This window comes from Dipodomys merriami, unplaced genomic scaffold, assembly GCF_024711535.1.
Source record: "Dipodomys merriami isolate MVZ:Mamm:240054 unplaced genomic scaffold, mDipMer1.0.p SCAF_15, whole genome shotgun sequence".
NCBI lineage: Eukaryota > Metazoa > Chordata > Mammalia > Rodentia > Heteromyidae > Dipodomys > Dipodomys merriami.
The window spans coordinates 4,879,147-4,906,351 of NW_027202826.1; the positions used below are offsets into that span (position 1 = coordinate 4,879,147).

The 27,205-nt window shown below is 45.5% G+C and overlaps 1 protein-coding gene across 1 annotated transcript in view; it reads right to left on the reverse strand.

The window, feature by feature from the left end:
- The window catches only part of Maml3 (mastermind like transcriptional coactivator 3), a 137,943-nt gene extending 111,061 nt beyond the window's left edge, over positions 1–26,882 (reverse strand). Inside the window, exon 1 of the mRNA XM_070022117.1 lies at positions 25,357–26,882. Within this exon, the coding sequence (XP_069878218.1) occupies positions 25,357–26,802 (1,446 nt within the window). The 5' untranslated portion in view covers positions 26,803–26,882. The remainder of the gene's footprint in view (positions 1–25,356) is intronic.
- Positions 26,883–27,205: the final 323 nt, after the last annotated feature.

Sequence of the window (27,205 nt, forward strand, 5' to 3'; positions counted from 1 at the left end):
CAATTCTTCTGGTTATTGTTTGTCTATGGTGTGCTCTGCTGTTGACTGGCAGTCTGTCTGGCCTTGCAGATTGAACATACCACTCTGAACATTTGCTTCTCTGGGAGTGTGTGTGTGTGTGTGTGTGTGTGTGTGTATGTGTGTGGTATTAGAACTTTAACTCAGGGCATTGGTGCTGCCCCTTATTTTTGCTCAAGGCTGGAGCTCTACCACTTGAGCCACAGCTCCACTTTTGGACTTTTGCTAGTTAATTGGTGGTAAGACTCTTTTGGACTTTGCTGTTCAGATCTTAGATCAGAGACCCTTGCATTGCTGTAAGAATTACAGCATGAGCCACAGAGCCCGGCCTTTGAAGCCTTTTGAGACCCCCTCAAAGGAAGGCCAGCTTCCTTTTGGCTCCAAAAAAAATCACTTTATGGTTCTGATGCTTAAGAAAATAAATGCTGGCATTTGAAGACAAGCCTGAAGAAAGGGGGTATTGACCAAGAGAAAAAGCAACCCAACCGTATGAGAACACAGAATGTCTTCTCAAGCCCTCAAGCCCTGATAGTTCGGTATTTCCATTTTCCAGTTCCCATTTGCACATGGCAATATAAAGCGTGAGACAGAATGTGGACACACCGGTCAAGGCTTTCAAACAGAAAGTAGACTTTATGTAGAAGGTTCACCTTAAGGACTGATTATTGCAAAGTATAGTTGTGCTTGCAAACTGATTACAGAGGCTTGTTAGGTGCATATTCACCCATTAAAATAAGGGCCCTGTGAGTAGCTGATTATTGTTTATTGGTGTATATTAATTGGACAAAGTAAGCGGATTCATTATGCCATTTCCATACACACATGTCATACACTGATCATATTCAACCCCTCTATTACCACTTCTTTTCTCCCCTCTCACTTCTCCATTTCCGATTTCTCATGCTTAATTAATTAGTCCTTTGAGTCACTATTATGAAAGGGAGATGGAGAGATATTCAGCATGGAACAGCTCTTAGAGAACTCATGCTCACGGGTGGGAGGAATGTAGGCCACTTGTCTGTGTCCGTCAGCTTCTCTGACAGGATCATGCTCATTGTGGTTCATGATGTCAGGGCTTTCAGCTCATGATTGTCATGGCAGCGCTGTGGCTGGAGTGAGGGTGGACTGGAACTGCCCACCTCTGGGCCAAGAAGCAACAGAGGGCTCAGGCATTCATAATCTCCCTTCTGGTTCCTCTGGGCCTGGGACCAAGCCTTTGCGGACATTTACCATCCAGATTAAAGCCGGTCTTGGTGACATAGGCAGATAATTCCAGTTACTCAGTAGGCCAAAACAGGAGGATCAAAGTTCCAGGTCAGCCCCAGCAAACGCAGAGGACGTATCCACAGTCCCTAGGCCATATTTCTGTCCCATTGGTAACTCCACTACACGGTTAGGGTTACTTAGTGCTCAATGCTGGAGGCTGGAGGCCAGGAGGCCTGTCCCTGGGGCCTTCTGGGGGTCTCTTCAGCAGGGCCACTGCCAGACAAGTTTCTCTGGTAAAATGTCCCTCTGGCCTCGGACTCACAGTGTGTATTCCCAACCGCCTCCCTCCGTGGCCTCCTTCTATCTCCTCAGTCTTCTTTGTGCCCTCAGCTGGCAGAAAGGGAATCAAGCCTGTGTAATCACCAGCCTCGCTCTACCTTCTGCTCTAAATCAAGGGTGTCACTCTTACACTGTGAGGTCTGTCTCTTTCCACGGGAGATGGGCTTGTCTAGATGTCTGAGGTTTCCAGAAGAATCGTCGGAGGATGTGTGGTGTTATATATTACGCAATTCGGCCCTCTCTCTATTTGAATAGGACCTTCATCCCGGGCTATGTGCTCACGGGTGATAAATCTCCCGGCCTGACAGCTTTGGAGGGCTGAGAGGATGAAGCTGTTACAAGATAAAAACCATTTCAGGCAAAGAGATGAAACAATATCAGAATAAAAAGTTTATCAATGTATACATTAGAGAAAAGAAATTTGTCCAAATAAAATGGCTTCAGGGATGCTTTATAGTTAAAGAGATTTTTTAAAAAGCCCCTCTCCTTTTATCTTCTTGTTTTTCAACACATGCACTAGATTTATCATCCTGCTGGCACATCTACATGCATTGCACACTATTCTTTGCTTCATATTTTTTCTTTAAGTTTAAACATCACCAGGGAATTTAGAAGGAGGAAAAGATATTCCAAAAAGGATATTTGATAACCCCGAACCTTTGCATTCACGCAGCTCCATTCACGCTGTAGAGTGTGCTGAAGCACATTATCTTGTCTTTACCGCAGGAATCCGAGAGAGCAGGTCTCGGGAGATGGCGTTACAAACTGCTTCTTTCTAAGTTTTAATTTCCCAGTCATTTTGTGAGTCCACAGGAAGATCAAAATAAATGCATTATATGGAAATTATTATGGGCAAAAAAATTCCTTATGAAAATAATTGTATTCCAAGTGTGGGTTCTATACCTCTCTCTTTGGAGTGGAATTCATGTTTGTATGGGTGTGTGTGTGTGTGTGTGTGTGTGTGTGTGTGTGTGTGTGTGTTTGTAAAAGGTGGAAAGAAATATCTCAAAGGCAGTAGATACTTTATAAGCAGCACACGGCAAGAACTGGAGGCCCACTAGTATAGCCAAAGGACATTCTCAAGCAATAAGATAATGATAACTTTTATCATCCATAAAGCCAACTTCAGTGAGGGCAGAGGAGAGGGGCTAGGATCCTTGTGTTGGAGCGAGCACCAACGAAGGCCTATAATGCAAAGGACTTACAAGGGCACAAGCAGTCATTGACCCGACTCTCTGCCACAGCTCAGTGTTTTCTGGGTGGGAAGATTCTGGGAATGCAGAAGGAGCAGGCTGAACTCGGATAGACAGCTTCCAATGACTGAAAGCAATGGAAGGACTTCATCCTGATTTGTTATACCCACGTAGTTCAGGATGGAAGAAACGTTTCTTGTCTGTGAAGCTGTGAAATTGTAGAGCCAAAGCTAAACTACACATAGGCCTTGAAAAGCTTGTCTCTAAGTCCGCAGCTGGGTACTGGTGGTTCACGCTTGTAATCCTAGCTGCTCAGGAGGCTGAGATCTGAAGATTATGGTTCAAAGCCAGCCCAGGCAGGAAAGTCTTGTGAGACACTTATCTCCAATAAACCACTAGAAAATTGGAAGTGGCACCGTGGCTCCAAGTGGCAGAGTGGACAGAGCCCAGGCTGTGAGTTCATGCCCCACAACTGACCAAGAAAATCCTTAGTCCCTCTACACTCTGAGTCGCGAAAGAGTCCTGGGAGTCTGGTACCCATTGCACCCTCCGAAAGAAAGTATATAAACAATAATAACCTTTGCTATTACTAAAGGATATAAATTGTACCTCTTAGAAGACTGGCAACTAATAACCCAATCTGAATGCTGTATTGTAACATTAACAGATGCTGAAGGCAACAATAAATCTAAACACACCAAGAGAAGGCAAAAGAAAAAAAAGAATTTTAAATTGGAGAGTGGGGTCAGGGAAAAGGAAAGAAAACCTGACATAAGAACAAAACGTAAAAGAAGACCAGTAACTGTCATAGGTATAATACAGTTTTGTGGTTTTAAACAATGAATGGGACACAAAGCAAACAGGGAACGCAAATATCAGTGACATTAAACACCACAAAGAGACAGGAGTGGAGAGTCAGCTTAACCCCTGCAACTGGTTCAGTGCTGGCCAAGGCTGAGAGGTTTAAGAGAGATTAAGGAAGACAAACAAGAAGGAGGCTGGTTATCCATGCTTTCCTGGGCAGTCGTCCAGCTAAGCCTTCCATGTTTTAAGCCGGTGGGTTACCACACACCCACTGAAGGTTGGAGATCATGCTTTGGGGTGTGGCGGGAGCCCTAACTCAGCCCTGTGAAGAAAATCAAACACTCTCACCATCAGATTTGGAGCTGAGGATTTCAGATTTTCTTTTCTTTTTTTCCCCTGGCATCCAAGAAATCAATGCATTAATAACCAGTTGTCTTGCTAAAGTAGCCCTGTGTATTTTCAGAGCCACGGAATTTCAGAGACTGCATCTCAAAAGCCACAGAGGCATCGTGCCCCAGCCATTCATCAAGTGGCCCTTTGGCCTGTGGCGACCACTCACGACAGGACCTTATTTCTTCCTTCCTTGAGCAGTTCTGAATATTAGTGGAGCTTTCCTGAGACTTGGGCTAAAATTTGTCTTTCTTAAACATCCACCTTTGGCCCTGGGCAGAAAACAAATCTAAATCATCTATACCATGAGAACCTTTCAAATATTAGAGAACGCTATTACGTACACCCAGCATCTTTTTTACTTCAGGCAAAATTTATTCCATTCTTTCAACCTTTCATCAGAGGATTTTACATTTCCTCACCTTTGTGGCTGCTTTCCTCTGAACTCAATCCAAGTTTTCTCTGGGTCTCATTAAAAGTGTGACGCGTACAGGACCTACACCCCCTAATGTGGTCTGAGGAGCCAGCCCGGGTCACGGTGGACTGCTCCACCATCCCTGGCTGCCATCAGCCTCTGTCAGATAGGAAAGACCAGAAGCAGCCTCTCCCGTATCTCCCATGGGCAAGCGCTCTGATTTGAATACTGAAAACAACGTAGTGTTCAATGCGACCATTATCCTCATTCTCCACGATGATAGAGAGCGGCTAAGTCTGTGTCCCGTGCCACATGGTACCTGGGGAGCCCACACTGGCTCCTGGCACGCTGGATTGTGATCGATTCTCCCCAGGATTCCAGACTGTGAAGATCCCTGTAGATCTGAATTCCTTCCTTTGATGTATTCGCCTTTCCTCCCAGTCTGGTGATGTATCCGACCTGACAAATGTGCCCTTTATAACAGCACACATGTAATACATAATTTTTTTTAACCAAGACATTACTATGGCTACATATAACCCTGGGTTTTTTCTCCTCCCTCAAAGCCAATGGGAATGATTCCATTTAATCAAGCTCATTTAAAAATGAATTCATTAGTTCATTGAATGTAAGACCTCAGAACATGTGTCCTTACTTCCCACCCAGTGAGCATGTGCACAGTAAGAAGCACTTAGAGTAGCACTGTGTTCTGAAAGACAAAGTTCTGGGACTGGTACCACTGGTTCAGGGTCCTATGCAAACATTTCCATGCGGTCTTCTCGGTCAGCACGCTGGCAGGTGCAAATCTGTGCTTTGCACACATCAGCAGCACAGTGGACCTACCAGGACATAAAGCCACCCACACGAGTGACCAATCTAGACACCGAGAGTTTTGGTTTTGTTTTTTTTTTGGGGGTCCAGTCATGGGGCCTGAACTCTGGGCCTGGGTGCTGTCCCTCAGCTCTTCAGCTCAAGGCTAGCGCTCTACCACTTGATCCACAGCGCCACTTCCGGCTTTTTTCTTTTTGCTTATGTGGTGCTGAGGAATCGAACCCAGGGCCTTGAGCATGCAAGGCAAACGCTCTACCACTGAGCCACCTTCCCAGCCCCGACACCGAGAGTTTTGGAAAATGAGCCCCATGGAAGACTAAAGCTCATCGCTCCTACAGTAGATGTTACGCCATCTGTAATGAAAGGGTTCACTCTGAGAAGTGTCTATCCATCAGAAAGCAGACGGGGGCCAGAAACTAGAGTGAACACCAGGAAGCTGGGGTCCCCCTCACTTCTGAGGAAGCTACTGTGATAGGACTGGATCACCTCAACGCATCATGACAATCACGGCACCACAGGCCTCCCGGTCCTGAAGCCCCCATTCAAGAGAATCTCGGCCTGCCGCAGGTGAGCACTAGGGCAGGCTTCATCACGGGCCTCCGTCTTATGCTGGCAGGAAAGCCATCATCTCTGACTTCTACTTGAAGAGCCTATCCTGACCCAACGTGACCAGTCACACTCTGGTATTGTACACAAAACACTGCGAAGCACACAGGGGTACAAGGCCCCAAAACAGTGCCAAGTTCAATCCAAACAACGGTGTATTTACTAGGTGGCAGGAACGGTGCTGATTGACTTCGGGGAATCCTGTTATGTAATAGTCACAAATATTTTAGGAGGAATAGGCTAGAATTACTGCCTTTTCTGCAGATCAGTAGAGAGGGCTGTTGGTCCCTCTTGTTGGAAGCTGAGAGCCAAGGTGTGACCTTGGGGTCAAGAGTCACTTTGCATCACTTACCCTCTTAAGTACAGCACGCGCTGATCTAGCAGACACCAGGCTCTGCCAACGATGAAGGGTTTTTGGGGCTACGCTGCAGAGTCTGTGTCCGGTGCGGTCTGCTCCGTCAGTCCTAGCCTGGAGCAGGGAGGGGTCTCCGTCGAAGGGCAGGATGGCACGAGACCACCGCTGTCTCTCCCTGGCCTCTGGAGCGGGGGCCCGGTGGGTTCTATAAAGTGTAAGGGTTCACACATCGACAGCAACTTCACACCCAGCAACCTGAGTGTCCAGCAGACCACTCGTGACCTGGGACGCTGCAGAAGCCACGGCGTGGCTGGCGGGCTGGGGTGGCTCGGGGGCGGGTTTGGTGCCCATGGTGAGGAGGGCAGTGGGTTTCCTGCCAGACTCTGGCCCTACGGATCCAATGCTCATCTCCGTGTCCTTCCGTCTTCTTCCCTCGCCACGGCCACGGCCACGGCCACAGCCGCCTTTCTGCCATCACAGAACAAAGGAGCCAAGACCACTTGTTCTGTGGGGATCTGAGGCGAGCCACGCTTATTTATTTCGTGAGCAGCTTCAAAACTGAGCATTCCAGTCTTGTAAAAAGCGACTTCTTTTTCTCATAGATGTTCAATTATTTTTTTACATTTCGTCCTTTTCCAGGCGATACCAGGTGGGAGGTTCCCTCTTGAACAGGTCAAGAACGCTCACCCAGGAGAACGAGGGGGGTGTGCTGGGATGAGGCGGAGCCCAGCGACCTTGGAGGAAGTCGACCTTCCTCGCTGTGGCTAGCTCTCGAACCATCTTCTGTTGCTTCACAGCCTCTTGACCTCTGTAAAAGCAGTGATTTTTTTTTCATTCTTTAATTAAAGACACTAGGAGTGCTCCACTGTGTACCCGGTCCAGCCTCCAGCTTGCTCTCTTCTTCATGATCACCTCTTCCATCCAGTGGCCTCTTTCCCACTCTCGCTCTTCTAGCCCACATGACTTGCCTTCTTCCCATCTTCCTTCTTCTCTTCAGCGCTGTTCTCAGCTGTGGGCCTGACCAGGCCCTGCCTGGCCTCCTGCTCAGAGACTCTGATCAGCAGTCCTGCTCTCCACAGCAAGCAGTCTGCACAGCCCAGGCAAGAGACTGCGTCTCCACGTTACCCCATGCTCAGGAACCCCAACTTCTCTGCCAAGAGGAACTCAGGTCTGCTTCTCCAGGCCTACCCTGGGGAAAGTGGTCATGCCCTGGGCGTGCCTCTGTGCCAGTGAGCCTCAGAGGTACGGGCCAGCATGTCCCACAGTGACCCACAGGCCGCAGGCTCTTGTGGAGCAGTACAGAAGCAGAGGTGGAGAGCCAGGTGGTCCGGGGACCCCTGTAGGGAAGGGAGGATTGTACATGGACACCCCTGGCCTTCGCTGCTGCTGTGAAGGTCAGCTGATGTGGTCAGCAGGTAGAACTTATTTTAGTCAGTCTAAGATCAAAGTAGGGGGATGTGGTGTGTCAGCCGGCTTATGCACTCTCGCCAGGATCCCACACGCAGGGGGTCAGAACTGTCTCTTCCCACAGAGCTTTGGGGTTCACTGGCCACGTGGGCGGAGAACAGAGAGCCAGGCTTGGCTTTTACTGTGGTGGTCAGTCCCATTCCTATCAGCCTGGACTTCTTCGCCTCTTCCCTCAGTCACCGACAAGGCCTGCGGGTTCACTCGTAGGCCAGGAGGAGGTGGTGATGTGGACCCCCTCCTCCACCCTCCCTGAGATTTCAGTGGGGCTTGGGTGCCCCCCAGCCAGACTCCGCCCAGTGCCGGATAACCGCAGACAGACAAGGGACCACTTTTCCCTGTATCGATTTTTCTCTCTTCCTCACTGTGTGATTTCACCCCTCTTCCCTAAAAGTGTGTTTCCGACCTAGCAAGAGGCAGTGATGGAAATCGGCCAAACCCCAGGGAGAGGTGGGGAGCCCAGCAATTCCAGCTTGACGCTAATGATTTGTGTACAATTCAAGGTCAGAGAATGATATGCGGGGCCCGTGTGCCCACCCACACGAGGGCACACACAATTTAGTGCTGATTATATCAGCGTCTAGCACTAATACATCTCACGCTGCCTGCTCACTGCCTCTCCAATTAGAAAGAAAACGCGGAGGGCAGGGACCACGTTAAGCTCCTTTTGTTCCTCACGCCACCCACCACCTTATTAGGCACATAATAAGTGTTTGATAAATATATTTTGTTGAAAGAGGCTTGCCTCTGCTAATGAAATAAATGGGCTCTTGAAATGTTCTGGGTAAAGTGGGTTTTTGAAGATGGGGTCTGATTTTACTGACATGAGGACTGATTTTACGGAGACGTTTCGGGAGTGGGATCACTGCAATACATTCCTTTACAAAGCCAATCACGCAGGCATTTGGATTCACATCTTGCCCCCTTCTCCCCCCTTCTTGGACCCAAACTCAGTTGTCTCCACTTGCATGTCTGTGAGTCTTCTGCAGCTACATGCATTTTGCTTTGGGGATGTGTACTTTTCTGGTGGTTCTGCTTAGATTTCACGTATGCTTAAAAAGATCGGCTACTTAAAAGGGGGAAGACATTTCAAAGGTAGAGGGTGGCACAGAAGTGGGTCTAAGGTTCTGGGAAAATAATTGACCAGTTTTGGTCTGGAGAAAACAAAAACCAAAGCTAACCCCTGCTGAGCGCCTGCTGCCCTGCTGGTTGGGTCTGAAATCCCCGTGTGACAATGTTCCTGTGTGACAATGTCCCAGTGTGACAGGCCTCATCTCGGCGTGGTGAGGAAGCTGCGGATTCCCCAGGCACAGTTCCTGAACATCCAACGTGAGATTTAAACCAGGGATCGTTCATTTTCAATGGTGAAAGGTTTTTGATTTTAAAAAGTTTCCACATCTTTGATGTCCCCCCAAATAATAAAGATTACACATAAATTAACCTGAGAATTATATATCAATGTATCCTATTTCATAGATGGTAAAACTAAAGTTAAGAAATATGTAAGAGCTGGGCACTGGTGACTCACGCCTGTAATCCTAGCCACTCAGGATTTGAGGATCACAGTTTAAAGTTGTCCATAGCAGGAAAGTCCTTGAGACTCTTATTTCCAATTAACCACCAGGAAAGCTGGAATTGGCACTGTGGCTCAAGTGGTAGAGTGCTAGCCTTGAGCTGAAGAGCTGAGGGACAGCATCCAGGCCTAAGTTCAAGCCCCAGGACACACACACACACACACACACACACACACACACACACACACACACACACACGCACGCACAGATAACAAAACTTGGGTACTTCCGAATCAGACACACAATGTTCTCTCTCTCTCTCTCTCTCTCTCTCTCTCTCTCTCTCTCTCTCTCTCTCTCTCTCCATCTGTGTGTGTGTGTGTGTGTGTGTGTGAGAGAGAGAGAGAGAAAGAGAGAGAGAGAGGAGACTAAAGATGTAGCTCAGTGATAGAGCACTTGTCCTGGGTTCAATTTTGAGCAGAGAAAGAAAAGGAAAACACATACACACGTACCTGTGAACATATACACACACGTACACATACATAGCTGAAGTACAGCCCCCCACTAAATAGACCATCATGAATCTGTAAAACTCTTTTTCTTCATGTTTCTCTAGGGAGAAATCCAATCTTCCAATCCTTCACACATTGACAAAGCACTTATTTTGCAGTGAGGGCTGTGTTTGGTATGGTGGGATGGTGTGTGTGTGTGTGTGTGTGTGTGTGTGTGTGTGTGTGTGTGTGTGTGTGTGTGTGTGTGTGTGTGTGTGTGTGTGTGTGTGTGTGTGTGTGTGTGTGTGTGTGTGTGTGTGTGTATAAAGAAGTAATCATACCTTTTAACCAGAAGTCTATTATATTTTGGATGAGCTAATGATACTCGGTCAGTTTAGGAAAGTGATGGTGCATTTGGCTGTGCTGGTGTATATTTTATATCCCTTTCATTCTTCAAGGCAAACCACCTACCAATTCTGCAGCAACTCAGAGACAACACTGTTGGCATTGCACATATATGGAACGGTTGCCACAGAATCATTCAAGATTCATTTGACATTATGAATGCATTCCATTTAGCTACTCAGCTTGAGACTAGGAGAGCAAATTAATATGTGAAAAGTGCTGTAGCTCTGAAAGAAAACAATATTGAAATTCAGGCTTAATATGGAATCTAAAAGCAGATGTTGCACTGAAGGGAAGGAAATCCTGGGCCCTGAGTGCTAAGGGCTCCGAGTTCAAATCACAACTCTGTCACTTACTAGCTATGTAGACTAACAAAAAAACCCCTCACATGACCTTTCTAAACTTCAATCTTTTCACTTATAAAGGGAGATTGTTATACTTTTATGACAAGCTTTGAGAAGAGGAAATGAGGAAATACATATACAATGTAGAACAGTGCTTGAAAGATTATACTCATTAAAAATGGTAGCATTTTGTTTATGTAGCTTCATATCGGAAGAAATGGGATGTTCAAAAACAATGGAATGATAAGATTTCTCTCAGAAAATCCAAAACAAAGAAAGAATGTAAACAAATCCTCCTTCTCTGCGATTGGAGAGAAACCCCAATTACACAGCAAAAGCCACGGGAAAGAAATTCCAAAATAAGTCTCTTCCTGTGCATCGGTCTACCCAAATGTCCTTTCTGCTTTCAGCAATTGTTGCCAACATTTTATTGCTTAAAATAATCTTGTGTGATTGAGACGGAGCCCCAGAGAGGGCCGGGTGTCCTGAAATGTGCTGCAGTCTTTCTCCTGTCAACCTCAGAATGAATGATTCTACCCCCATATTTGTGTGAGAAGTATGGTAAAGGAAAGGAAGACTCAAGACCTTGATTGGGGATATTCTGTTGTTTTTTTCAGCCCCTAGTTATGTAGTTCACATAAGCGAGATTCTTTATGGATCCTAATTTTCAGAAACAAGGTGGTGGGCCCAAGAAGAAGAGCGGAGGCATACACTGCGCCCGTGGTATGGGGGAGCTGTGCCCTTCCTTCCTGGCTGACAGACAAGGAATCACATCCAGCCAGTAGCCCATCTGTGTGTTCAAGGCCCCACGAGGCTTGGTTTTTCTAGAAGCAATATGATTTTTGTTTTTAATATGCAGCAACCTTCAGCAAAACTGGCAGCAGGTGGGGAAAACTTTAGGATGCTGAAGACAAGAATTCTTTACTCAGAGAGAAACAACAACAACAACAAAAAGAGCCAGGAAGCTAGATAAGAGAAAAACTTAAAACAAAACTGTATATTCTTGTCAAAACAATGCTAGGAAGCATTCATGGCTTGTGGTCCCATCTGAGGATCACAGTTTGAAGCCAGCCCAGGCAGGAAAGTCTGTGAGACTCTAATCTCTAATTAAGCATGAAAAGAACTGGAAGTGGAGTTGTGGTTCAAGTGGTAGAGTACCATCCATGGGCAAAAAAGCTTAGGGGCAGCACCTAGGCCCTGAATTCAAGCTCTAGTATTAGCACACGTGTGTGCATACATACACACACACACACACAAGATGACAAATACACATGCACACACATAAATATACAGATCTACCTATCATCTATCTATCTATCTATCTATCTATCTATCTATCTATCTATCTATCTATCTATCTATCTATCTATCTATCTATCTATCTATCTATCTACCTACCTATCTACCTATCATCTCTCCTGACAACATAGTGAAACCCACCAAATCTTGCTTGATAAAGAAGGCAGGGAGGAAAAGGAAGTTAGTAGAAAGGATAAATATGTTCTAAATTCACTGTGCACATGTGTGGAAAATCACAATGAACCCTCTCATATTACAAATATACACTAATAAGAGAAGACACTCTTACCATTTTGTTTGCAGTTCCTGCCTCTATAATTTTTATAGATAGATGACAATGAGTTTCTTTTAGAATCCTTCCTTCTTGGTCTGCTTAATGCCTAGAAGGCTGAATGAATGAATGAGTGAATGAATGATGCTGACTTTAAGGAATACTCAAGCAGTTACATCCTCCTAGAGGAAGAAAGAAGATGCTACTGAACAGCCTATATAATGATTAACCTTCTTAATCACATATGAAGACACACACAGTACATACTAGCAGTCTAATGCGATTCTAAATGCTACAATAAAGCATTTATACCCAGAATTGTCCTAATAACCCTCCTGTTCTCTAGAGGAGAACTTCAAGCTTGGTGAGGGCTTGAAGTCTTCCCAGGGTCTGATTAGAGTGTCTGCCCTCCTGCCCTCCACACTCGGCCGCCTCCTGCCCAGGCGGGTCCTTCACTGCCTGGCTGTGTGTCTCAGCCACCCAGGTCCCGACTGTGTGGAAGGGGGGGGGCAGAGGTGGGGTTCAGCTTCCGGGGAGCAGCCTGCCTGTGTTTATTCACCGCTTCCTCTCAGCCTACCACCACCTTCACCCCCTGCCAACTGGCCAGTCTCTCATGGTGGAGCTCAGCGGGTTCTCCAGCTACATGCTTTTCTTTGTCAACATAATTAACGAAGCTCATCCAAACGCCCAGAGCTCCAGCCATTCTTCCTGACTGCCAATGGGGGGTGAGATGTTCCTACCGGTTTCTGGGGTCCCAGGGCGGTGCACAGTGGCGGTGCTGATGACAGGGTACGGGCGAATGGTGCTCCTTCTTTGTGTAGGCAAGCAACATTACTGGAGACATACACGGCTGGGCAAAGTCTTAAGGGAGTCGCGACTTCACCAGCTCAGGTGAATTCTAACGCCAGCTGCAGGACTGGCTGTGTGTGGGTTTTGCATGGCTGGTGTTTTTTGGCTGGGTGGCAGGGGTGGGATGATATAACTTTAAAACGGTGAGGTAAAAGTATTGGAACAAGCCAGGCACTGGTGGCTCACGCCTGTAGCCTTAGCTACTCAGGAAGCTGAGATCTGAGGATCTCAGTTCAAAGCCAGACTGGGCAGGAAAGTCCGGGAGAGTCTTATAGCCAATGAACCACCAGAAAACCAGAAGTGGCTCTGTGGCTCAATGTGGACGAATGCTAGCCTTGAGCAAAAGAGCTCAGGGACAGCGCCCAGGTCCTGAGTTCAAGCCCCAAGACTGACCAAAAAAAAATAATCAGAACTTTTCCATGCCTTCACCTCTTCTGCCCTCCAGGCTGATTGCAAGGCAGATTGTGTTTTGGTGCGCCTCTGCCTCAGGCTATCAGGTACCGAGGCTACTGAGGTTGTGAATGTGGCTGGTTACCTTGAGCTGAGCTATGTGGTAAAAGCCCTGTCAGAATGTAGACGGTATGAAAAAAAGTATGTGAACTATCTTAATAGATTTTATTGGTCATATTTTTACATGCTAGTATTTTTTAATATACTGGATTAAATAAGTTCTTTGATTTGTTTTTACTTTATATAGTGTGGCCAGTAGAAAATTAAAACTTTTCTTAGTGTTATTGTGGCTTTGGGTTTGCTAGTTGGGTCCTTTACCGAGGGTACCTTCCAGCCCCCAGAAAGCTAAATTGATAAATTGTTTTTTCTTTTGTTTGTTGACAGCAATGCTGGGGTTTGAACTCAGGACCTGATGCTTGCTAGGCTGGTGCTCTACCACTGTGCCACACTCCAGTCTGGTTAGTTTTAGGAGACGGTCTCTTATTTTCCTGCCAGGTGTGTGCCTGATCCTTGGTCCACCTACTTCAGGTGTTCTGATCTTGGCTTGGGGTCATACACATCCTATACCTTGTCTGATTTCCTTCTGTTGAGATAGAGTCGTCCAAAGGAGCTGTCCTGGAATCACAATGCTGCCAACCCCAGCCTCACGACCAGCTACGATTACAAGCATGAACCACGGGCACTGCTGGCTTGCATTGTGTTTTTTATTGGGCCATGTTGCTCTAGAGGTTGGAATATCATACTGTCACTACCCTGAAAGGGACACAACAGCACAACACACTGATGAAAACCTTACTAATAAATGATATTACAATGAATGTTATTGATCAGCAACACTTTTTATGCACTCTGCCCTGTGGCCTCGAGTTCTCAGGCCTTCTGTGAGCCAAAGCATAACACGACAGATTCCAAAACCCACTCCTCTCCCCAGCCGGCATTGTGATTCTTTACATATGTCATCAGAGAGAACCATTTGGAGTCACGAAGATTGAAACTACAGAAACTTGCCCAGGAGTCAAGACATAATAGAAGGTCTGCTCCACAAAGCAGAAGCATTTTGCAATTTCTAGACAAGTCAAGCAGTGCTATGAATGGTTAATGCGTGATGGGCGCTAACACACCATGTTTTATTTTAAAGCTTGCAAGGTTACTTCTCTCACATACTCAAAGAAAGATTGCTTTTCTAGAAGGCTCTGTTCGAATCACAGGCATGACCTAGAGAATCTTTATAATAAAAATATGAAACAGCCGGGCACTGGTGGCTCATGCCCAGCTACTCCGGAGGCTGAGATCTGAGCATCACAGTTCAAAGCTAGCCTTGGCAGCAAAGTCTGTGAGACTCTTATCTCCATTAAACCATCAGAACACCAGAAGTGGTACTGTGGCTCAAGTCATAGAATGCTTTTTTTGAGCTGAAGCGCTGAGGGACAGCGCCCAAGCCCAGAGTTCAAGCCCCATGACTGAAACAAACAAACAAAAAAAACAACCAAAGAGTACATATGACATAGGGGTGACTACTCTGAATAATGAAAACAACCACTAATAACATGCATTTATGGAAAAAGCCAAACGTGTGTAAAAATAAGAGGCGCACTACAAAATGCTGGGTAGTCATTTGTGGCTCTATGGAATACAGATTTCAAAAACCATTACAAGTTTGCTTCATACATTTTGCTGCGTGTGTACCAAGTACCTCATAAAATGGGAAAAAATGAATTGGGAGAATAAGATAAATAACAATCAGGTAAATAAAAGTGCTTGAAATGGCTTTCACATACAAATAATATTTGATATTTACATTTATCCATGATATGATCGTCTTTCAAATATAATTTGAACACCCTAGTATTCAATGTAAGATCATAAACACTAACTCCATCTCCCTTTCCTCTTGCCATATATTAATTACCTCTTTTTTCCTCTACCTCTGTGCTTGGCTGCCCTTACACTTTATTTTAATTAGTGATCATTGCAGCATTGGCGGTCAAGTCCAGGGCCTTGTATCTGCTGGCCAAGCCCTCTACCAGTCACAACAACCTTAGCTCTTACTGTGGATCTGTGTGCTTTGGAAGACCCAACCCAAGCCCTTGCACAAGTCAGACAAATGCTCTACCATTCTAGCCCCTTACTTCAATTTCTGGTTTTTGCTTTTGTTGAGACAGTGCTGCTATGTCATAGCACTTGTCCAGAGCTTGTGATTTTCCTGACTCAGCCTCCTGAGTGTCAGGATTATAATGGTGCACTACTATGTACAGTTTCATTCCTAAACTTAATTTGCCATGTCCTATGAAATTCCTATGGTTAAAGTGGTAGAAAGTCCCCTATTTTGGTGATGATCCTGAACTCGGGGCCTGGGTACTCTTCCTGAGCTTCTGTGCTCTGGGCTAGCGCTTTGTGCTCTAGTGACAGCTCTACTTCTAGCTTTTTGGTGATTCACTGGAAATACGTCTCATAGATTTTCCTGCTTGGACTGGCTTTGAGCTATGATCTTCAGCTCTCAACCTTGTGAGTAGCTAGGATTACAGGCGTGAGATGTCTGCCTCTAGCTTCCCATCTCGCTCTGGTCATGGGCAGGGGGAGGAAGAGCGCGCGGAGAGCGCATGGCTGCTTCTATTGATGCAGCAGTGGCACTCGCTAGACATTATGCTGAAAATGAACGCCACAATTTGTGGGGAAGGAGACCCCGGAAGGAAAAAAACGGGGAAAAAAAACGAGGGAAGAGGTGACACTGTTCAAAAGGAAATGTACTCATTACCTGACTTATGTAACTTAACCCTCTGTCTACCACCTGTACAATTAAAGTAAGTAACTAAATACAAAAAAAGAGAGAATTCAACCAGATGACAGCTGTGATACGTCAGCATATGCGGCCCTGGAACAATGAAAGAAACGAAGGCTGCTGTGCTGCACGCTGCCTGGTGGACGGGCGGCCGGCCGTGGGGGCTGTGGCGGGCAGGGCAGGGCAGGGCAGGGCAGGGCAGGGCAGGGCAGGGCAGGGCAGGGCAGGGCAGGGCAGGGCAGGGCAGGGCTGGGCGTTGCTTACTGAAATGCATGCATCCAGGCCATGGAATCGAGTGCTGATTTGGCCATGGAATCCAGCACTGGACCTTGAGCCATTTCACCCAGGTGAGGCTCAGGCCCATCCACATGTCAGAACTGCGGTTCGTTGGGTTTGAAGCTCTCTCTGTAAACAAAAACATTCTTGTCCTGCCAAACTACTGAGTACTCTCAGAGGCCAGTTGAAACCTTTTTCTTCTGCAATACTATCATGAAACGAATTCCTTTCTGAAAACATGCGTTATCTGCTGTTTCCTCCCAGCTCCCTATTTCCACGGCTCTGGCCACCAATCAGGATGTTCAGAATCTGCTGGGACAGGGACGAGGATGACTCAGTTCACTCATCGACAGGGACGCTTCCCGGGGCCCCCTGGCTCCTTCAGACTCGCGTCTCTGGAAACGATTCTGCCTCTATTTCACCCTGCATTAGCCTTGCCAGGTGCTCTTGGCATGGCCAAGGTCACCGCATCTAAACTGCTCTCAGAGCCTTTGAAGCAGGTCAATATTCTCCAGGTTCTACGGAAGACTCGATGCTATCACTGTAAGGCCATATTCTAAGATGGCCCAGCGCTCACCTCGGCACCGCTGTCCTCTGAAGACACGCGTTTGGGATGAGTAAGCTCCATGTCAAGAGAACACATGGGTCTTACGGGGCTTGCTTTATCACAGCCTGCCGTACTGGAAACTATCATGTGAAATTTGCCGTATTATATAAAATTCAATATTTGGAAGTTTTCGGTATTTGAAAGGAAAGGTGTTGAACATCACTGGTCACTCTAGGTGAACAACACTGGCTTTCTGGTACAGTGACAATAAAGGAATAAAAATCATATAAACATTTGAGAACACATGGGCAGGAAAAGAACAAACTGGAGAAGATAGGTAACGGCAATTGAAAAACAGAAAGCAGATGACATTGTAGCTTATAAAAAGCTAAATCTAAGCCCGGCACCGGTGGCTCATGCCTGTAATCCTACCTACTCAGGAGACAGAGAGATCTGAGGATCGCAGTTCAAAGCCAGTCCAGGCAGAAAACTCTTATCTCCAGACTCTTACCTCCAGTTAACCACTCATAAACTAGAAGTGGAGCTACGGTTCCAAGTGGTAGAATGCTAGCCTTGAGCAAAAAGCACTGAGGGACAGTGCCCAGGCCCTGAGTCAAGCCCTGCAATGAACAGAAGAAAAAAGAAAGCTAAATCTAATCCTACAGCAAAGGAAACCCCAAGTCAAACCAGATGGGTCAGGCCAGAGATTGCTGTAGACATGCAGGAATCAGCCACCTCTGACTGCCGAAGAAACAAACTGAAGTTCCAGAGAAACCATTGGTGGATGTGATAGATTCCCACCCACCCTCCCCCCATGATGGAAGAAGGAATGTGTGTGAGGCTCCAGAACCCCGGGCCTGGCCTCGCTGAGATGAAGTTGAGGAGCCAATGTCAAGAGAGAGTTTAAGTGAACGTCTACTTTGCACTTAGTTACTGGCCACCCCACATCACTCGGCCCTCCTCCTGCTCACTCCAGGAAGCAGCCCTCCGTCATGAGGTTGAAGATGCCTGCTCCCAAGGGAAAACCATCTACAGTCATCTGATGACTCAGTGAGCCGGCCAGGCTCTCACCCCGTCACCCAGAGCAAAGTGCCCCATCTGACAGGGTCACGGCCATCTAACAGACAGAACGACTAGCTACCTGTATTGGACCTTACTCTAAACATAAACCGATCTTTGAGAAAATCTAATACAAGAGAAAGAAAAACAAAATTAACCCACAGGAAAGGGTATCTGGGAGACAGAGCAACGTAAGTATAAGAAAATTTAATTTCAAAATGGTAGCTTTAGATTAAAAAGGAAAAATCAGAGAATAAGAGAGAGCTTATGGAAATTAAAAATGAGAAACATAAAGCAAAATATTTAATATGGAGCTGAGGAAATCTTATCAGAATGAAGAAAAAAAGACACAGAAAAGATAAAGATCAGAGAATAACCAATGGGGTTCACAAAACATAAGGAGTGGAAGATCAGAGATCTAAAAAAGAAACGGGTAAAATGATAAAAGAATAACAGAATATATCTAAGATCTTAAAGAAATCATCAGATTTAAAAATAAGGCTAGGCACTGGTGGCTCACGCCTGTAATTCTAGCTACGCAGGAGGCTGAGCTCTGAGAATCCCAGTTCAAAGCCAGCCCAGGCAGACAAATCTAAGAGACTCTTATCTCCAATTAATTAGCAGAAAGCCAGAAGTAGAGCCAGAAGTGGTTCGAGTGGCAGTGTGCCAACTTCAAGCAAAAAAACAAAAAAGAGAGGAACAAAACAAAAAACAAAAAACACCATCATCCTTTTCCTTGGGAATAAAGAATAAAAAAAAACCTTTATTTATTTTTAATGCATATGATCATTTGAAAGAGGGAAATATTTATATTTATAAAAAATGGAGACAATAACATATAGAATGCTCATGTGTCTTTTACTCAGCTCTCCTAACATTAAGTGGCATTTTGAGCTTAGGGAAAAATAACCCACAGGGGTGAGGAGTTCCTCCTATGATATCCTATCAAGGAATACCTAGGTATTTCAGAGCAATTTTCAATTCATAAAAAAAGATATCTGTTTTTCTGAAGTTCTATACATGCTATATCTACTTTCCTATATTATTAACATCTTGTATCAGTATGGTAAATTTGTTACAAATAAAGAACAAATACCAATAAAAAAAAAAAAAAACGCCATCATCATCATCAACAACAAAACCAAGCAAGAGTACCAGGTCCTGAGTTTAAGCTCTAGTATCAGAACAGAAATAAATAAATAAAATGAAAATGAAAAGAAAGATGAATTGTCACAGACTGGCAGGGATAACAACAAAAACCTCTCAGAGTGAAGATGTTACCCCGACACGGCCAGGGGCTCAAACACCACGGGACTTCTCAACGCTCTGAAAGCCACAGCATCATAACGAAATGTCTATATTTATTTTCATTCATGCATATTAGCTGCACAAAGCGGTTTCAATGTATCCATACAAGAGCATAATGAGCTCTCATCAGATCTGTGCCCTCCCTTATGCCTTCTCATCCTTAGAAAAAACAAGAAAGCATTTTTAATGAGTTTCATTGTTCTATTTCCAGATATTCAAAAAATATCTTTAAGACAGAGTATGTTCTTTAAACTATAGCTCTACAACAGAGTAAGCTGTCAATCCAAAGAATAAAGGTATTCTCAAGAGCAGTTCCATAAAAACAATCTCCCACCTACCCTTCCGTGAGAATACTATGAGAATGCACTTCACCAATTTGAGTAATCTAAGAATAAGAGAGAGAGAGAGAGAGAGAGACAGACAGACAGACAGATAGACAGAGAGAAGGAAAGAGGATGCAGGAAAGAGATAAGGCAGCACAGACATTTAAAAACTGGTGGGGAAGGGCAGCTTAACTTCAGCAAGAATTTTGGAGGAGAGAAGCAGACTGGAGCAAGGGAAGACCTGAAAAGGAAGGAGAAGGGGAAGGAGTGAAGGAGAAACGGAGGGAGGGAGGAAATACAAACAAAAATGAGCTTTGAAACACCTTTTGTAAAAAAATCACACTGAAAGCTAAAGCTTTCAGAAAAATTTGAGGATAGATTGAGGGTAGGTGCAGATTCAGTACTAGTTTTTTTTTTTTTTTTTAAGGAGGCAATTATTAGCCTGGCACTGGTGGCTCACGCCTGTAATTCTAGCTGCTCAGCGGCTGAGATATGAGAATCATGGTTCAAAGCCAGCTCAGGTGGGAAAGTCCATGAGAGTTTTATCTCCAATCAGCTATCAAAAAAAACCCAAAGTAAAGCTGTGGCTCAAGTGGTAGATCACTAACCTTGAACAAAAAAGCTCAGGGATAGTTCTCAGTCCCTGAGTTCAAGTTTTGGGACTGGCCCAGTAAAAGAAAAGAAAAAAGAGCTAATTACTAATGACAAAGAGTTGTATAAGAAAGTTGTATAATCGCAGTGTGTACTCCATGGCTAAATCATGATGCACTATACAAGTTGAGTGGCATAAATAGAGAGTAATTTAAAAATAATAATCTAAAGTCACAGTCTGAGAATAGGAAGAGAAAGAAATTTCAGGGAGGTGGTGTGTATTTACAAGGAGGGAGTATAAGCAAGCTTAAGACATTTTCTATAAAACCAAATAACTAAAAAATGAAGAAGCAGCAGTTTGTGAGCTCAATGAGAAAAACAACATAATGAGCTCTCAGTGGCTGTGATGAGAAGCAGAAATGAAGAGATGACCATGGCTGTTTTTCAACACAAGCCTGGCAGAATACACTGATTTCCTAAAGTTTGCCCATGGAGTCCTCAGATAAGATAAGCGGTGTATATCTAAGGAAACAGACAAAAAGGGGTTTCAAGCTTTTAAAGTTAAGGATAATGCATGTTCAAGGCGATTTCGATGATGGACACTGAATGGCTCTTCTTCCAATGGAGATGTTAAGGCTAAAAGTCTGTAATAATATACCTTATACATTTTGGTACAATAAAATTAAAAGGGGGTAGACATATCTACTGAGGATAAATCCAGCCACACAGAGATCACAAACACACACACACACACACACACACACACACACACACACACACACACACAGAGGAAAAGGCAGAGTGGTCTATAATTTATCTAGTTCTGTGAATGGTAGTACTAAAAGTTAACATCACAGTTTGGGAATCCTCCATTTTCCACTGGTCAATACAGGAATTATTCTCGGGTTCAGGTAGGCCTGTGGCCTTCCTTGACCAGCAGGTGGTCAGTGCCTTGCCTTTGGCTTACTTCTCCCAGAGTTGCTCCATTGAGTTTTGTTTGTGGGACACAGGGATGGAGTTTGCCTTCCCAGCAATCTCACTGTGGCACCACTGGCTAAAGATAACCTCCTCCCATCAAAGGATTCTTTTTTAGACTTGCTTTTCCAGTTCTTCTGTTTGATCTCCAAAGCAGCTTTGTGTCATCTGCGCTAATGCTTTCTCCACTGGAAGCAATAATGAATTGAAAACACATGGCCAAAGTTTGAATAGTTACCATCAGATGATTTATTAAACATCCTTGTATTTAAGATTCACTGTTAGGCACTATTTGAAAATTAACTAAAATATGTGTACGTGCATGTGTGTATGTTTGTGTGTGTGTTTATGTGTGTGTGTGAGAGAAATATATATATATATATATATATATACACACACACACATATATACCTTAAGAAAAAGAGATGAGCTAAGGGGTGGGCAGGACCAAAGTAAGTTCTGATTATTTCATAATAGAAATACATATTTGGAAGATAAAGAGGGTAATCCCAGATGAATATTTCAAAGTTGATTTTTTAAGGGAGCAAAGGGAAAGGTGAACTCATCAAAGAAATAACACAAGAACATGTCCTAGAGAAAATGGGAAAATTTACAATAGTGAAAACTTTCTTGATATGTTCATCATCACAATGTTAATTTAAGTTTCACAGAAATCAGGAGATGATATAAGGAGTAAAAAGAGGGCATGGAGAGAAAAAAGAGACTGAGTGTAAGAGAGAGACTTTAGAATTATAAGCAGGAATCCATAACTGTTGTATATAACAGGAAAGATGGAGGTATTTTAATTCAAGTGGCAAATCAGCTCAACTGAAAATATTCTTTTAAAAAAGAACCAGCAAGATGTAAACATTTTTAAAGTAGGTAGTTTCTCTTCCTTAAAAACATTTTTCTGCTAGGTGCTGGTGGCTAACACCTGTAATCCTAGCTACTCAGGAGGCTGAGATCTGAGGATCACGGTTCAAAGCCAGCCCAGACTGAAAAGTTCATGAGACTCTTATCTCCAATAAACTACTTAGCAAAAGCTGGAAGTGACGCTGTGGCTCAAAGAGGCTCAGGGACAGTGCCCAGGCCTTGAGTTCAAGATCCAGGACTGGCAAAATAATAATAATAATAGTAAATTAAAAATTAAAAATAAAATAAAATATAAGATGGTAGAATATAAGAAGGTAGAATGAACATATCATATATGTATGATAGAAAAAAGAGAAAATTAAGTGAACTATGAAAAGCAAACAACAGTCACTCAACTTTTTCAGTCTGAAGGCCTCTTCCTATTATTATTATTATTATTATTATTATTATTATTATTATTTTGTCGGTTGTGGGGCTTGAACTCTGGGCCTGAGGGTTGTCCCTGAGCTCTACAGCTCAAGGCTAGCACTCTACCACTTGAGCTACGGCACCACTTCCGGTGTTCTGGTGGTTTATTGGAGAGTTTCACGGTGTTTCATGGAGTTTCCTGCCTGGGCTGGCCTTGAACCACGATCCTCAGATCTCAGCCTCCTGAGTAGCTAGGATTACAGGCGTGAGCCACTGGTGCCTGGCTCCCTTCCTATTATTTTGCATAGTATTTTATACTTTATTTTATTTTATATTTTATATTTCATATTATTTTATATTTTCATATTATTCATATATTTCATACATATTAAACAACAAACCATGGATTATAGTAAACTGTTTGGCAATCTGCTTATCTTACTCACATTAGGGATATTACAGTTGAATAAAACCAGAATCATGATTATATATTTTCCCCAAATGCTCCTTTTGATTCCAATTTTTCAGTGTCAGAAATAACACCATGAGCATAATTTTTGTTTGAGCCCATTATGAAGAATAACATGGAAATTCTAAGTAGAATTGCTAGATAAGATACATCCAAAAATCTGAAGGATTTTTGTTTCTATTTGGAGTTTCCTCTCTCTTTTTCCTTTCTTTTCTTGAAATAGCCAAGAGGAGTGTGCCTTTCTACTCGTTTCTGACAGAAAGGGCATTTTTACAAGTGTTCCAAATAAGTAAATATCTATATAAGATAGCTTTCTTGAAATAAAAGTGTCTAGTCGTCTGCTATTGGCTTTGGTGCTCAAGCTATTCATTAAAACTAAGTGCTGATCATAGGCCTCATGGCCACAAAAGAATCAAGTGATTTTTTTTTTCACTAGCAACAGCAGAAAACTAAGTGGAATTATATTTTGTATCTAGCCTGTAATTCGTGTGAGTAGTTGTGCTATGTAGTTGAGTAACCAACTATTCTGCTAACTTCATAAATACTGCCCCACCATCAAGATAAAAAACAAGGAATAAATGCAGCGCAATATTCACATGGAGTCTTTTGAAGCCTGGCTGCGAACAGGGTCATTTAGAGGCATGCATTCGCCCGACGGTGCTTTATGAGGTTAAGAAACGATTATTGTGATGAGGTTTTGCCAGGGAAGATTCTGTCCACTCAAAGCCGGGTGAGCAGGGAGGAAGGGAGAGCAGCGCAGGGACTTAACGCAGAAAGCCATCACGTCGCTTCCTCACTTCACTGAGCCCTTTCAAAACAGAACCTCTGTGGCTGAAGGCTTCAGTGACTTCACAGTCTGACAAGCATAAGGACCTGGAATGAGCACCCTTAAAATTCATGTTCTAGCAAAGACAGCAACTTTGCCCCAAGTTAGCACATTTCTAAACGCTGAGCGGGGGGGGGGGGGGGTTGTGTGGGAGAGGATAGGGGGAATCAAGGCGCCCACACGGCTGCAGAGTCTGTGGGCTGGAATTACTCATCTTTGGTCTGGCTCAGAGGAAATGCTGGTATGAAAACAGTGACGGTAGAGGCGTAATTTGTATTAAGATTAACACCAGATCATCTGACAGTCTGCGATCTCATAACCTCGTGACGTATCTGGCTCACCACAAACATCCCTGGGTATTGTTTCTGTCCCCTCCCCCCCCCAATTTCAGAGCTTAATCTTGACATGTATAAAACATCGCTCTTTTAAACCACGATAAAACATAAAGCGTTCACATTTCAATGATGCTTTTCTACCAGCTGCTGATTGCCATTGATGTAAAAACAAGGTGTACTTCCATGTATCGAGTCAGAATTTCTTTAGAGCTGGCCGACATGTGCAGACAAGAAAGCCACCATGAGGTGTGGGGTTGGAAGGCTTCGCGGGGCCAGAGTCCCAGAACCCAGGCCTGTCTCTGCAGGCCAGCACCTCCTTCAGCCCTGTGGCTTCCATTAAGCCTGGGGGTGAGGGTGGGGACAGGTGGATGGGAGTAAGTTGGGGTGCTCGGTGAGATACAAGATGGAAACAGTCATGCAGAGCTCAGATCTGCTTGCACAACTTCCGCGTCTCCTGCTGTATCTGATTGTGGAGCCTGGTCAAAGCAGTCATTTAGACTGCAAAGCACACTTCCATGAAATCTCCAACTAGAATACCTACATCTGGTCCCAAAATGACACCCCATCACTATGGGGTGGACCCACAACTTTCCTTTTAAAAGTAAAGGGTTAAATGGAAGGAACTTTGGCATCGAGCCATTGGCTGGTCTGAAGAGATCAGCATTCATTCTGTGTCCACTGGCCTGGCTGCTCTTTTCACCAGGAATCACAAACAGCCTCACCTCCCACACAGGATCTCCAAGGAAGACCCGGTGCGGGGTGGGGAGGGGGCTTTATCTTAATTTAGCACTGAGATATATTCATTATCAAATGTTCCTGAATTAGAACCAAAGGAGTCGGACAGGCCTCACATACAAGCCATGCAATGGGAGACATTTTCACATGAAACCGTTATGCATTGAACCGTCCTACAAAAACCTGCCCATCTGCTTCACTTTGAAAACACAGAAGAACGCCTCCATGTTTGTGCAACAAGAATCTGAATCTCCCCCCCATTCGCTACTTACGTAAGCCAGCTGGTGATTGCTCAGAACCTCATCAAACGGCAACCGATAGCCCCCAGACATGCCTGCCTCCCCTCTACCCGGCTCTAAGACTACAGGACCCGGCCAAGATGGTTACATCGCCCTGGCAGGGCCTATCTCTCAGGGTTCACAGGGAGAATTTCAGATTCCATAACTTTTGATTGCTTTTCTGCGCTCAGAATCTCCAGACCACACGAGGCCGGCCGGGAGGATTTCTGCAGGCCATCAGACCCCACTCCAGGAGCAGCGGCGGCCAGGAAGGCAACGTGAAAGATGCCGCGCGAGCCACCGCCAGAGCGGCCGCAACGACAGACTTACCTGACCGTGGGCCGGCAGGGCGGCGTAGGCCATAGGCTGGCTCATCACTCCCTTCTGCTTCAGGAGGAGCATGCGCTTCTGGTCCTCGCTCAGGTGAGCCCTGGGCGCCTGGAGCTGCTGCTGCGTGGCTGGCGGCTGCGGCGACGGCTGGGGTGGGTGGGGTGGCTGTGGCGGTGGCTGCTGCTGGATGTAGGGCATCAGGGGGTTTTTGCTGGGGTTGGCCATGGGGGGCGTCATCCTCTGGCTCAGGTCCGCGTTGAAGTGAGTCAGAGGTTTAGTGTTACCGTAGGAGAGAAGGCCGTGCTGCTTGTTTAAGGAGTTGGGCCCCAGGCTACTGGGCTGCTGACTGATCATAGTCATGGGGTTGGGAGGGAGGTAGTTATTCATGGACGTCTTCTGGGGATTGTTCGCCATCGGAGGCACTACAGGGTTTTGGTTGTTAAAGGCTTGGGGGTACATCATTGGGCTGTTTGGTTTTTCCGCAGTAAATGCAGCTCCGTAGGGACTGGAGGGCGGCCCTAAGGGAGACCAACTTGAAGCCTGACTTGAGTGCTGTTGCTGCTGCTGCTGCTGCTGCTGCTTGTGCTGCATGAGTTTGGCCCTTTGTTGCTGCTGGGCTGCCATCTGCTTGAGCTGCTCAGCGGGGGACATGTCAGAGCTGGGCACAGCCACAGGCCCCGACCCAGAGCCTGCCACCGCCACCGGCGGGGCTGCTGCTGGATTGAGCAGGTAGCCATTGCCGGGCCGAGGCGGGGCTTGGCCAGGAGTGTGGGCTTGGTTTGGTGTTTGGGGGGACTGGACCGCACAGTTTGCTGGCGAGCTGGCGGGGTTGGAGGCCACGGGGGTGCTGGCCACAGAGGGTAAACTAGTGGCCGTGGAGACGGTAGAAAAGGGAGGACCGGAAGATGAGGGCCTGGCCTGAGGCGATCCCATGGAGACGTGGGCAAAAGGCGAGTGAGAGGGGTCACTCTTGACACTGGTACTCTCCTGGGACAGCGGGGTGTCCGTGGCTGCCTGTGAGAATTCCGGCTCCTTCTTCTCCTCGAAGTCTTCATTGAACAAGTCCTGTATGTCGTCCTCGGGAACCGTGTTGGCCAATTCATCGATCAGCTCCTGCCACTCCTGGTCATTCAGGTTGATGTCTGAGAACAGCTTGTTCTGATTAGAAAGGGACGTCTCTGAAGTGTCCATGCAGGTGGGGTCGTCCAGAGGCTCCTGTTTGAGGTCCTTGTTCTGCAAGAGAGTGAAGCTGTTCTCTAGGTCGCTGCAGCCATTGACAGGGATTTTAATCTCCGGGAGCCTACCATTCTTACTCAGATCTTCTAGAAGCCCTGAGGTGTGGGTTCCACTGTTCTGCAAGGGCAAAGAAGGCTTCAGGTCCAGCTGGTGAAGAGGGGAAGCTGAAGGCAGGGGCATGCTGTTGGGGAGACTGTTAATGGCGTCCATTCCCGCAGGAAGGTCCTTCCGGACTCTCTTGCTTGTCGGAGAAAAACTCCCATCGCAAGCTCCATTCTGTTGGTCGCCATTAAGAGGTGAGCGGGCTCCTTCCAACTTCCTCTTCACAGTCTCTTGTAGCTGGAAAAGAAACGGAAGAGAGGATGACTAACCCTTCGAGTCATATTGTACCGCTCAAGTATCACATGCACCGCCAGGAAGAAACTCCAAATAAGATAGGAGAGTTCCAATTTCATCATCAGTGAACCCTGCCATTCAAGCTCAGAACTCAGAGGGCTAAGATTTAGCCAACTAATGATTTAGCAAAATGAATGATTAGAGAGTGGGGCGTGAGAGAAGGGATCTGGGGAAGAATTGTCTGCTCATTGGTTTTCCAAACACATGCTAGATCCAA